Raw genomic sequence first — 14,046 nt, forward strand, 5'->3', positions numbered from 1 at the left:
TACTTTTCCTCTAATGGTGATTCTCAAATAAATTTACTCACTGTTGCTTTTTATGATTAAACTAGCTCTGAATGTTGTTGGTTGGGTCTTTTGTCTTCCTGGTTCACTAACAGCCTTTTAATGCTACATTTTTCACCTTCCCCTGTAATTGTTTTGTGTACCAAAGGCTCTTAAAGACTCTGACCAAGTAGCACAGAGTGATGGGGAGGAGAGCCCTGCTGCTGAAGAGCAGCTCTTGGGAGAGGTACTTATTTTTTTTTTTTTCATATTATACTGGACAAATTTGTGATATTTGTGTATCTCACATTAAAATAAGAAAAATTTTCTTGACTACTTGTGGCAAAATTAAGTTGAAATAAATTGTTTTCTTTGAGATGTTTAGGATAGGAATCTATTTACCTATACTGATAAAAGTATCATCTCCAGACTCTTGTTCTCCAACCTTGTTTCTGGATTATATGGTTTAAAACTAACAGTTGATGTGAGATTAACATAATTTGGTCAGATGACTATCAGGATGTCAAACTGAAAAGAGATTTTATTCAGAAATCCTCATTGTGTTGCATGTAAAGTTAATGTCTTTTTTTGGCCTATAATTTTGGGCCAACTATCAGTGGCATAGGCCTCTGAATTAGTACTGAACATGGAGTTGAAGTAAAGGATATTTCACTAAACTTACTGTCATGATTTTCAATAAATGTGTCCTTAGTTGATAATTTTTGTAAATAATTAAGAAGAGTCCTTGAACACAGAGTTACATCATTAATTTTTCCTTTTAATTTTCTGGGTGTTTTTTTTTTAACCACTAATGAACAAATCTATAATTTACTTTTCTTGCTTTCTAATTTTATATCATCTTGGAAAATTAATCAACAAGTTCTTCTCATCTCATCTTTGGCTTTTTCATTGTTCTTTGCAATATCTTGACTATGGAATGTTTTGTATAATTTTTTACTAAGTTATAAAAATAATTCAGTAAATTTAGTCTATTACAAGATGATTGCAAAAATCATTCTCCTTAGAAGTGGATCTCCTAGAGTTTATTAACAAGAGAATAAAGAATGTGGATAAAATCTTACTAAAAATTTGAACTAGGCCAGGCATGATGTTTGCTTATGCCTGTAATCCCAGCACTTTGGGAGGCCAAGGTGGGAGGATCACTTGAGGCTAGGAATTCAAGACTAGCCCGGACAACATAGTGAGACCCCATCTCTAAAAAAACAAAAAAAAATTAACCCAGCAGGATGGCACATGCCTGTAGTCCTACCTATTTGGGAGGCTGAGGTAGGATCACTTGAACCAAGAGTTCATGGTTGGAGTGAGCTATGATCACACCATTGCATTCCAGCCTGGGTGACAGAGCAAGACCTTGTCTGATTTAAAAAAGAAAAGAACTAATTTTGAGAATATTTAAACAGAATTGTAAGATACATAGAGAAATGTACTTTCATTTATGTACAGCTAGACTATGTATTATCAAATAGAGGGTCATTTGGGAATGCACTCATGAATAATAGGTAAGGAAAATATGCATTTAATGAAATAGTAGTCATCAATGTGTACTTTGGTTCTTTGAAAAAAATGTGTTTAAGGAGATAAAATCTTCCCCTTTGTCTTGATGAGCTATTTGTTTCATAGTAGCTTACACATTGAAGGCACTCATTACCTAATAAATTGTGCATTTTTTGACCTTATATCTAGTTCAGAAGTCCATAAATAAGGATAAATCATTTCTAGAAAGCAAATTGGAGAAATAGTGACTTAAAAAAAAGAAAAATGGCCGGGCGCGGTGGCTCATGCCTGTAATCCCAGCACTTTGGGAGGCCAGGGCAGGTAGATCACGAGGTCAAGAGATTGAGACCATCCTGGCTAACACAGTGAAACCCCATCTCTACTGAAAATACAAAAAATTAACCAGGCGTGGTGGCGGGTCCCTACTCGGGAGGCTGAAGCAGGACAATGTCGTGAACCCGGGAGGGAGGTGGAGCTTGCAGTGAGCTGAGAATGCACCACTGCACTCCAGCCTGGGTGACAGAGTGAGACTCTGTCTCAAAAAAAAAGTATTTTTATGCAAGTTTGTTAGTGAATGTAATTAGATCAGTGTGTCTGATTTATTCCTTAATGTGAATAACTTAAATTCTTAATTTCTTGGAGTTTTTAAATTCCAAATGCTTCTCTTTAGTTGGGGAAAGGGAATTAGGGTTATAGATATTCTCCTGTAATAGTCAACATTAATAATTAAGTGTATTTGCAGATGGTGCAGTGCTGTACTCTGCATTAAAATTACCCAGTTGTAAAGTGCCACTGACTTTGAATACTAGATATTTACATTCAGATGTGTAGATAATATAGCACGGAAGATAGATATTTCATCTCATGTAAGAAAGCTGTGTTTTTCTTTAAAAATTTATCTCTAATCTCTGATATATTTTTGTCTTATTTTGAATTTTTATGCATGGGAGAGAAAGCGTTTAAAATTATTTGCCTGCAAAATGCTTCCATTATATTTTTTCTAAAGAAAGCATTGAGTTTATTTTTAATCAGTCTTGCAGGTAGTCTCAGAAATTATAACAGAACTGTGTTTATTTTTACCAGACTAGCCCACTGTTCCAGGTACGACTAATTTGAGTGAAAACGAAATGTATACTTGAATTTAAGTGTATTAATAAATAATATATTGCTTTTACGTTGTGGGTACCAAGTGATTTTTTATTCTTTTTTTTTTTTTATGATTCATTTAAAACAAAAGCACCTTATAATCAAATGTAGTGGACAGGAATTCTTAGATGTGTAAAAGCAGGTTTGTTTTAAAATTTTAAAATAGTGTAGTTTAAAAATATATTTTCCAGCCTGGCATGGTGGCTCACGCCTATAATCCCAGCACTTTGGGAGGCTGAGGAGGACAGATCACGAGTTCAGGAGATTGAGACCATCCTGGCTAACATGTTAAAACCCTGTCTCTACTAAAAATACAAAACTTAGCCGGGCATGGTGGCAGGCACCTATAGTCCCAGCTACTCAGGAGGCTGAGGCAGGAAAATGGCGTGAACCCAGGAGGCAGAGTTTGCAGTGAGCCGAGATCGCACCACTGCACTCCAGCCTGGGAGACAGAGCAAGACTCCCTCTCAAAAAATAAAATTAAATAAATAAAAATAAAAATATATTTTCCATATTTTGAGCCACTCATAGTTACCTAAGAAAACAAAGATTCTTCGGCTTCATTACTGAGATACCAGTAATGAATATGTACACGTTAGTTTGTTTAATAGTGTTTTTTTTTTTTTTTTTTTTTTTGAGGCGGAGTCTTGCTCTGTCGCCAGGCTGATGTGCAGTGGCACAATCTCAGCTCACTGCAACCTCCACCTCCTGGGTTCAAGTGATTCTCCTGCCTCAGCCTCCCGAGTAGCTGGGGCTACAGGTGCACACCACCACCACCATCACCAGCTAATTTTTGTGTTTTTAGTAGAGATGGGGTTTCACCATGTTGGCCAGGATGGTCTCAATCTCCTGACCTCGTGATCTGCCCTCCTCGGCCTCCCAAAGTACTGGGATTACAGGCATGAGCCGCTGCTCCTGGTCAATTTTTTTTATTTTAGTAGAGATGGGATTTCACCATGTTGGCCAGGATGGTCTTGATCTCCTGACCTTGTGATCTGCCTGCCTCAGCCTCCCAAAATGCTGGGATTACAAGCACGCGCCACCATGCCCGGCTAGTTTTGTATTTTTAGTAGATACGGGGTTTCACCATGTTGGGCATGGCTGGTCCCGAGCTTCTGACCTCAAGTGACCTGCCCGCCTTGGCCTCCTGAAGTGCTGAGATTACAGATGTGAGCCACTGTGCCCAGCCTGCTTAACCAGTATTCTTCATGACCTTGGATTTTATTTATGATTATATAATGGGAGGTAATATTTAGGGAAGTCATAGATCTTAGTGTAAATTTGGATCTGAGAACTTTTCTGGAATAACTTGGTATGTCATCTAGTCTGTAGATGAAGAATCATGTGTAAATTTTTTTTTGTCAGTAAATCATTCCACAGTTTTATTCTGGCTAAATTGTTGCTTTTTTCATCTCTTTAGCACATTAAAGAGGAAAAAGAAGAATCTGAATTTCTACCCTCATCTGGAGGAACATTTAATATCTCTGTCAGTGGGGGTAAGTACTTGTTGGTTTTGATTTCTAATTTTTTTTAACCATTGGAAAACAAATAGTTCCTGCATTTAAGTTAAAATGCTTCAAGTCAGGTGCCATGGTGCATGCCTATAGTCCCAGCTACTTGGGAAGTTGAGGCAGGAGGATCGCTTGGGCCCAGGAGTTTGAGGCTATCCTGGACAATATAGTGAAACGCTATCTCAAAAAAAAAAAAAAAGTTTTGTCACAGGTGGTACAGTGTGAGAAAGAACTCACTTTTCCTTTAGTACCGTATATGTAATCAGTGTCGTGGGAAGGCTGGTGTGTTCAGACACCTACGTGATCTTTGATACTCCAGTTAAAGCAGTCTGGAAAATGTATTATTTTATATTTATCTCAGCATATTTCTGTAGATCTTTTCCATAAATACCAATAGCTTGTGTTAGAAATTAATCCACTAGTAATCAGAAATTAGTGTTGTGGTCTCCATTCATGTATGTGTATAAAAATTGATAGATGTAGTACTTTGTTGTTGGTTTTGGTAACAAAAACTCAATATTTAACTTGGATGTATTATTTTCTTGTTGCAGACATTGATGGTTTAATTACTCAGGCTTTGCTAACAGGCAATTTTGAGAGTGCTGTTGACCTTTGTTTACATGATAACCGCATGGCCGATGCCATCATATTGGCCATAGCAGGTGGACAAGAACTCTTGGCTCGAACCCAGAAGAAATACTTCGCAAAATCCCAAAGCAAAATTACCAGGGTATGTTATTTTAAAAATAAGCAATAACGTATTTATCTTTCTAATTATAAAAACAATACACTGTTATTATAGATAACTGAAATGCAGAAAACAGCAAAGAATTTAAAAAACTCATTCATAATTCCTTGACCTGGAAATAGTTGTTGACAGTTTGGCATGATTATTCTAGTTTTGTTGTTTTGTTATCTATTATTAATTTTAAAGATGGTGTCTTGCCGGGCGCGGTGGCTCACGCCTGTAATCCCAGCACTTTGGGAGGCCGAGGCGGGCGGATCACAAGGTCAGGAGATCGAGACCACGGTGAAACCCCGTCTCTACTAAAAATACAAAAAATTAGCCGGGCGCGGTTGTGGGCGCCTGTAGTCCCAGCTACTCGGGAGGCTGAGGCAGGAGAATGGCGTGAACCCGGGAGGCGGAGCTTGCAGTGAGCCGAGATCGCGCCACTGCACTCCAGCCTGGGCGACAGAGTGAGACTCCGTCTCAAAAAAAAAAATAAAAATAAAAAAAAATAAAGATGGTGTCTTGCTCTGTCACCCAGGCTAGAGTCCGGTGGTGTGATCTTGACTCACTGCAGCCTCCACCTCCCAGGTTCAAGCAATTCTCCTGCCTCAGCCTCCCGAGTAGCTGGGATTACAGGCGCCCGCCACCACGCCTAGCTAATTTTTGTATTTTTAGTAGAGACAGGGTTTCACCATGTTGGCCAGGCTGGTCTTGAACTCCTGACCTCATGATCTGCCTGCCTCGGCCTCCCAAAGTGCTGGGATTACAGGCGTAAGCCACTGTGCCTGGCCTTATTAAAATTTTTAATTGTGGCCGGGCGCGGTGGCTCATGCCTGTAATCCCAGCACTTTGGGAGGCCAAGGCAGGCAGATCATGAGGTCAGGAGTTCAAGACCAGCCTGGCCAACATGGTGAAACCCTGTCTCTACTAAAAATACAAAAATTAGCTAGGCTTGGTGGCGGGCGCCTGTAATCCAAGCTGCTAGGGAGGCTGAGGCAGGAGAATCACTTGAACCTGGGAGACAGAGGTTTCAGTGAGCTGAGATCACGCCATTGCACTCCAGCCCAGGCAACAGTGCAAGACTCTGTCTCAAAAAAAAAAAATTTTTTTTTAATTGCTCTATAATATTTTATGGTAAGAAGATGTAATGCTTCCCTTATTTTGTTATGTTTAGGTAGTTTCCAGTATTTTCCAAATAGAAATAAACACCTTTGTTTATATAATGATAAACACCTTTGTTGTGCCTAAAGACTTGTACAAATTTCTGATTATTTAAATTGAACTGGAGTCATAGAAGAGGAATTTCTGGCACAGAGGGTCTAAATTTTTTTTTTAACTTTTATTTTAAGTTCAGAGGTACATGTGCAGGTTTGTTATCTAACAAACTTATGAGTTAACTTGTGTCATGGGGGTTTGTTGTACAGATTATTTCATCACCCAGGTATTAAGCCTGGGACCCATTAATTATTTTTTCTGATTCTGTCTCTCCTCCCACCCTCCAATAGGCCCCAGTGTGTGTTGTTCCCGTCCATGTGTTCACATGTTCTCATTATTTAGCTCTTACTTATAAGTGAGAACATGCGGTATTTGGTTTTCTGTTCCTGTGTTAGTTTGCTAAGGATAATGGCCTCCAGCTCCATCCATGTCCCTGCAAAGGACATGATCTCGTTGTTTTTTGTGGCTACTTGATGTTATTTCTACATCATAAAAAAAGTAATTTTTATGGAAATTAGTTTTCATAAAAGTTGTACCAGTATTGAGTCCCATCAGCCTCATCTCATGTCACTCTCTCCTCTGTTATCTTTTAGCCACAGTGGCTACATTGTAGTTCCTCCCTCACTCATTGCATGTTCCTTTCTCACTGGAACTTTGCATCTGTTGTGCCCTTGGCCTAGAAGGCTTTTTCCTTTTTGATGAAGTTAATTCCTTCTTGTTCTTCAGATCGCGTTTCAAAAGTCTACATGCTTGGGCAGTTTTTCCTGATCCATCTGACCAGGTTACACCTTTCTATTAAAGGTTCTGATAGCATCTTACGTTTTTCCTTCTCAGCACTTTATGAAATATGTTGTCAGTTGTTTTTGTTGTTGCTGTTGTTTCTTGAGGAACAATAATACCATTATTATGTCATTTGATTCAAAAATATACTTCATTTTGCTACTACATTTGACATGAAATAGTTGACACGATGAATTAGCCAGAATTAATTTTTATTGCTATGTTAAAGACTTTTAGTTCTTCCTTTGTTTTCTTTCTCAAGCTCATCACTGCAGTGGTGATGAAGAACTGGAAAGAGATTGTTGAGTCTTGTGATCTTAAAAATTGGAGAGAGGCTTTAGCTGCTGTGTTGACTTATGCGAAGCCAGATGAATTTTCAGCCCTTTGTGGTAAGAGATGTGCTTTATATTTAACTGCATTTACATATGTGGCAGAGTATATTGTAAATAAACTTAAATGACAAATTTTATTAGAGACGTTTTAAAATCTGCGAATCACAAAAAAGGAAAAGAAGTTCTCATTTCAGTGCCTTTCTCAGATTTATTAAATACATCTTCATACCTACTCTTTTTTTTTTTTAATATTTTAGTGATTTTGGTTTCAGACAGACTAGAGTTGGAATCTTGCCTCTGCTACTTAGTAGCTGTATGATCTATGAAAAATTACTTTCTAAGCCTCAGTTTATTCATCTGTAAAACAGACCATAAGTAGCTCTCACTTAATGTTAGCTATGGTAAAATTAATAATGATAATGTTAGAATAGAAATTACCATTATAGGCCATGACTAAACTGGTGGCTGAGGAATAAATATTTGCAAGAAAAGCTTAAGGCTACTGGTATAAAAACAAATAGCCGTTTGCTACCTTGAAAGAATTATAAGAATATAAAAATTACAAGATACTAACTGCTTGTTTTGGAGACGGAGTTTTGCTCTTGTTGTCCAGGCTGGAGTGCAATGGAGCGATCTTGGCTCACTGCAGCCTCCCCTGGGTTCAAGTGATTCTCCTGCCTCAACCTCCCAAGTAGCTGGGATTATAGGCACACACCACCGTGCCTGGCTAATTTTGCATTTTTCGTAGAGACAGGGTTTCACCACGTTGGCCAGGCTGGTCTTGAACTCCTGACCTCTGCTGATCTCCCCGTCTCGGCCTGCTACCACGCCCAGCCATAACTGCATTTTTATAAGTAATTTATACTAGACTTAGCTACCATTGATAAATCTATTCCAAATATGCCTCTAGGGTTTTTTTCTTCAAATATTGTTACCATTTATTGTTTTTCTAATTTAATAAAAATTAGTTGTACAGTTAGATAATAGTTTTGTAAAATCATTTATTATATACAATTTTTCACTCCCATTCATTTAACAAATGAATATTTACTGAGCATTTAGAGTGATTTTGTTTATGCTATTCATTGGTTATGAAGCATAATCCATGCTTCTGAAAATATTATTTAACTGCTCACAACCTCATATACAGATTACCTTGGGTATAATCTTATTTTATTTTCCTCTTACTTATAGATCTTTTGGGAACCAGGCTTGAAAATGAAGGAGATAGCCTCCTGCAGACTCAAGCATGTCTCTGCTATATTTGTGCAGGGAATGTAGAGAAATTAGTTGCATGTTGGACTAAAGCTCAAGATGGAAGCCACCCTTTGTCTCTTCAGGTAGTATCTTTGAAACAAAAGACACTTCCTTTTTAGTGTTGTCTTTCACCCTACTTATCATCAAGTTGTAATCTGTAAGTTCATTTCTTCTGTACATTCAAGAACTTCTTTTGCTGTATAATTATATGCATTTATTACTATCTTTAAAGAAGCAAAGTTTGAGATGATAGGATAGGGAAATGGGGTTGCAGCTGTTGTAAAATCATGGTTGTGATTTGGGAGTTTATTGGGGGAAATAGGTGGCAGGAGGATTGAAAACAGCTCTCAGGTTTACCTCTTTTTCTGTGTGCTCCTCTGTCTGCTTCCAGTGGCTCTGTCTGCCATGAGCAAAGAAAGAAGCAATGTGGGTAAAGGAATAGGAGGCATCCCCAATACCAATAGAGAATCTTTATGGGTAAGGGAAAATGAAAGTGAGAGGTAAATGGAATCCCATGTAACAGAGGTCCCCAACCCCTAGGCCATAAACCAGTACCAGTATGTGGCCTCTTAGGAACCTGGACTCACAGCAAGAGGTGAGTGGTGGGTGAGCAGGCATTATTGCCTGAGCTCTGCCTCCTTTCACATCATTGGTGGCATTAGATTCTCATGGGAGCACGAACTCTGATGTAGTCTGTGCATGCGAGGGATCTAGGTTGTATCCTCCTTATCAGAATCTAATACCTCATGGAACAGGCCAGGTAGAACAGTTTTATCCCGAAACCATCCCCCCTGCTGGCCTGTGGAAAAATTGTCTTCCACAAAACCGGTCCCTGGTGCCAAATAGGTTGGGGACCACTGCCATGTGACACCAATACACAAGCAAGAGAGGAAGTAGAAAATGTGGGGACTATTCTCAGGCACTAACTATATATTAGATATTTTTTTCTAAGCATTTAAATCAAAGAGTCTTTTTTTTGGGGGGTTTTTTTTTTTGGGGGGGTTTTTTTTTTTTGAGATGGAGTCTTGCTCTGTCGCCCAGGCTGGAGTGCAGTAGCCGGATCTAGGCTCACTGCAAGCTCCACCTCCCGGGTTTACGCCATTCTCCTGCCTCAGCCTCCCAAGTAGCTGGAACTACAGGCGCCCGCCACCTCGCCCGGCTAGTTTTTTGTATTTTTTTGTAGAGACGGGGTTTCACTGTGTTAGCCAGGATGGTCTCGATCTCTTGACCTCGTGATCTGCCTGTCTCGGCCTCCCAAAGTGCTGGGATTACAGGCTTGAGCTACCGCGCCCGGCCAAATCAAAGAGTCTTATGATAATTTTACCATATAATATTTCTCTGTCTGGAAAGAGTTTTTCTCAGTAGAGTCATTGCTTTAAAGATCACTCTATTGAAACAAAAAGGATAGGAAATCAAGGTTTTTCTTTTAAGAGCTTCTGAGAGAAAAGCACTTGTTTTACCCTTTTGGATCTAAGCACTTAGGAAAGGCAGAAAGGTAGGATATCCTTATGCTTTCTACCAGAAGCATAGCTCCCCATTGTGGGAAGATTTGGTGTTGAAGGGCACACGAGAACTTTGAGTTAAAATAGTAAACTCCTTTGGAAATCACATGCCTCTGTCTACGGGTCACCTCATGGTAGTACTATTTTTCTAGGAGAGATGGTGTGATGTTATATTAGTCCATTTTCATACTGCAATGAAGAAATACCCAAGACTGGGTAATTTATAAAGAAAAAGAGGTTTAATGAACTCACAGTTCAACATGTTTGGGGAGTCCTCACAATCATGGTGCAAGGTGAAGGAGGAGCAAAGGCATGTCTTACATGGTGGCAGGCAAGAGAGCATGTGCAGGGGAACTGCCCTTTATAAAACCATCAGATCACTATCAAGAGAACAGCGCTGGAAAAACCTGACCCATGATTCAATTACCTCCCACTGGGTTTCTCTCATGACACATGGGGATTATGGGAGCTAGAATTCAAGATGAGATTTGGGTGGGGACACAGCCAAACCATATCAGATATTTTCACTCACAGTTCCTCCCATACAGGCTCGAACACAGTTTCTACCTTTAGACACCTGCCTGTCATTTTCACTTTGAGTATTTGCCTGTTTTAGCTCACTAGACAAGTATCTGGTAGCTTAAGGATATTTAGGAAAAGGCGCTAACCTTCCTATCCTACCCTATCCGTAAGTAAGAGGCCTTACTAGCTTTTCACTTGCTTAAATAGTGGCTGTACTTTCCTAAGAGGGATGATAACAGGTACTATACTTTTAGTGGGTTTTAGAAATCTTAGTAACTCTTGATCTTTTCCTCTTATACATGGTCTTGATATTTCTGTTTTGTTACTCATTTTTTTCATTTAGGATCTGATTGAGAAAGTTGTCATCCTGAGAAAAGCTGTGCAACTCACTCAAGCCATGGACACTAGTACTGTAGGAGTTCTCTTGGCTGCGAAGATGAGTCAGTATGCCAATTTGTTGGCAGCTCAGGGCAGTATTGCTGCAGCCTTGGCTTTTCTTCCTGACAACACCAACCAGGTAATTAGAATTGACCATTTTTGTAATGTTTGAGTAAGGTGAGTCCAGTAGATACCACTTAGCATTAGACATAAACATACTAGTTGGTGGAATGTTTTGGAGCAGTTGAATTTCTGTAACCTGACTGCAGGTAAATGTTATTGACAATTCTTCAGGGATCATTTTAGGTATATCTAAGCTGTGTTAGAGAGATAGGATAATCTTGCAGTGCGATAGATTCCTTCATACTGACATAGTATTTTAGGAAAATGAATAGGGAAAAGACCAACTTTTTATTTCTAAAGCCAAATGCCAATTCTTCATACAGAGTTCTTTGTGGGAATCTTTTATGTCAAAAAACTATAAATGTTAATGTTTAATCAAACAAATGGAGCTGTTAACATTTTTTAAATCCCATGTGTTCCACCCGAGATAGTATTGAACTTCATTCTGTATGCCATTTTAGTTTGCTACTGTCTGTGGGCAAGTATATTTTTATGTATTCAGGGCAGAGGGAACTAATTACATTGTCCTTATTTATTGCACAATAAAACTTGGGCAAAACGATACTTGTTTCAATTCAATTCAACAAGTGGGTATAGAATGGTGAATAAGATTGCCAAGATCCTTCCTCTAGGAAGCCTCCAAACTCAAGTTGGCTATGGACAAGTAAACATGGGATTCCAAAAGTGTGATATAAGTACTGTAATAAGGGTATTGATGCTGTGGAACACAATAAAGGGGAACCCAAACCCAGTCGTGGAACATAGGTAGAAGTACGGGTGAGGTTTGAGGAAACTTTTCCACAAGAATATATCTGCATTTTGTGTCTGATGGAGCTTGATTTTGAGCCTTGCAGATACTGTCTTGTCTCTATACTTTTTTATTAATCACTTTATTCTGTTTTTTATGTTTTTGGTTTTGTTTTTTTTTTTTTAGTCAATTGTTTTTAGTATTTTGTCTGTTTTAGGGAAGTATTGATAAATTTCATTGGGTAAAAGTACATAATATTCTCCAGGACTATGGAGGTATGACTCTCTAGTTGGTTTTGTAAACACTAACTATAAGATCCGTCTCATTCGTTTCTGAATTGTTGATGGGAATGTTAGGTAGAATAGATGATACATAATCTTTTCCTTTAGGGTGACTTTGGCATACTAATTTTGTTAAGACTTTTTACTTAGTAAGTAAAAAGTTGTAAGTAAATAGTTATATTGAGATACATTATAAGAATTTTTATCTTAAGACTAATTTACCTTAAGACCCCTAGCTCATCTAGCTTAAGATTAATTCATTTTCAGTACCATTTATAAGCACATCCATTTTCTATACATTATTCTTCATGCTCTTTTTTTTGGACTTTAAAGAACATTCTTTAGGCCAAAAAGCATAATTTTGATGTTATTTCCTATTTATCTCAGTAGACCCTGCCTTTTTTGTTGGGGGAAGTATGTCCTGAAACTTTGTGATGGCATTGTAATATATAATTCTCCCCTGTAAAAGGCAAATAAAATATGCCTAAAACACTTAAATGATCCCTTTAAACCTTTAACAAATGTATAGGAATGTATAATTTTTAAAGATACTAAAATCTTGCTGAAACATTTTAACACATTGCCTTTTTGTTATTTGTTAATACTTAGAGCATATATATGATCACCTCATACTTTTGTAAGTCTCTATGCATGTAGATCTATATGAGCTACAGATCTGAATTTCACATCTTACTCTTTATTTCAAAAATCTCTTTTAACATTTTCATCTCTTTCTTAAATCACCATTTTCTTCAATAACCATCTTTAGTAGTTGATTCTCTTTGGTGGCCTCTTTTAGTTATAGTTGTTTTTTATTTTTTGAGACGGAATCTTACTCTGTCACCCAGACTGGAGCAGTGGCGCGTTCTTGGCTCACTGCAAGCTCCGCCTCCCGGGTTCACTCCATTCTCTTGCCTCCATTCTCAGCCTTCCCAGTAGCTGGGACTACAGGCGCCCGCCACCACACACAGCTAATTTTTTGTATTTTTAGTAGAGACGGGGTTTCACCGTGTTAGCCAGGATGGTCTTGATCTCCTGACCTCATTATCTTCCTACCTCGGCCTCCCAAAGTGCTGGGATTACAGGCGTGAGTCACCGCCTCTGGCCTTAGTTATAGTTTTTAAAGTAGTTTTGTGATTTATGAGCATTAGGTAACCACAAAAAAACATCAAAAGAGTACTAGTGATAAGTGATACTGGTCTTGCATAGTAACCATGAGGTAGGTATAATTCAAATCTCTGCCTCCGTTAAATTACAAGTTGCACTGTATGTCATGGACCTTTGGTGCCAGTCTTGAGTAGTAGAAAGCACAATGTCAAATCTGTGTGTCAGAGTCTATTGTATAATACCCAGCATTATGAACAAAAAGGGTTATCTTGATGAATAATCTGATTAAGAAGATTAACGTGCTGTCATATATCTGGGTGAACTCTAACAGTCTGCTGTTTTTCCATTCCTTTTTAGCCAAATATCGTGCAGCTTCGTGACAGACTTTGTAGAGCACAAGGAGAGCCTGTAGCAGGACATGAATCACCTAAAATTCCATATGAGAAACAGCAGCTGCCCAAGGGCAGGCCTGGACCAGTTGGCCACCACGAGATGCCGAGAGTTCAAACTCAACAATATTATCCCCATGTGAGTGATATCATCCAGATGAAGTAGGAACACTTTTGTATTTCTCTTCAAATTGGTGGTTTTCATTTGTTCAGCAGGAGACCTTCTCTGATATGGTAAAACTAGACAATATATTGTTATAATAGATCTGTTTTCTAGATTCTTAAAGTTGTATTTATGATCTACTTTTTGAAATCATCTCTCTCATTTGGTCAAAGAGATTGTATTTTAGATATAAATTGGTTTTAAGCTCTCTAGGGAGATTTGTTCTATTTCTCTGTCACTCAAAGTTTACTTACACATGTGTATCTGTTACTGAAACTTCTATTTGAGTCATCTAACAAGCTGTAAAGTAACAGGAACAATCTTGGTGATATGGTTGTTTTATAAAGTAT

At 38.3% G+C, this 14,046-nt stretch overlaps 1 protein-coding gene across 50 annotated transcripts in view; it reads left to right on the forward strand.

Annotated features, from left to right (window-relative positions):
* The window catches only part of SEC31A (SEC31 homolog A, COPII coat complex component), an 82,512-nt gene that overhangs the window by 36,703 nt on the left and 31,763 nt on the right, over nucleotides 1-14,046 (forward strand). For 30 of the 50 annotated variants that reach the window (XM_078003423.1, XM_078003429.1, XM_078003436.1 and 27 more), the window contains 6 exons: nucleotides 4,079-4,154; nucleotides 4,721-4,899; nucleotides 7,157-7,283; nucleotides 8,421-8,566; nucleotides 10,851-11,024; nucleotides 13,502-13,672. In XM_078003423.1, the coding sequence (XP_077859549.1) occupies nucleotides 4,079-4,154; nucleotides 4,721-4,899; nucleotides 7,157-7,283; nucleotides 8,421-8,566; nucleotides 10,851-11,024; nucleotides 13,502-13,672 (873 nt within the window). Of the gene's footprint in view, nucleotides 1-166; nucleotides 245-4,078; nucleotides 4,155-4,720; nucleotides 4,900-7,156; nucleotides 7,284-8,420; nucleotides 8,567-10,850; nucleotides 11,025-13,501; nucleotides 13,673-14,046 lie in introns of all 50 variants that reach the window. The other 20 variants (XM_078003413.1, XM_078003416.1, XM_078003419.1 and 17 more) reach the window with 1 other exon arrangement.

Source organism: Macaca mulatta, chromosome 5, assembly GCF_049350105.2.
Source record: "Macaca mulatta isolate MMU2019108-1 chromosome 5, T2T-MMU8v2.0, whole genome shotgun sequence".
Lineage (NCBI taxonomy): Eukaryota > Metazoa > Chordata > Mammalia > Primates > Cercopithecidae > Macaca > Macaca mulatta.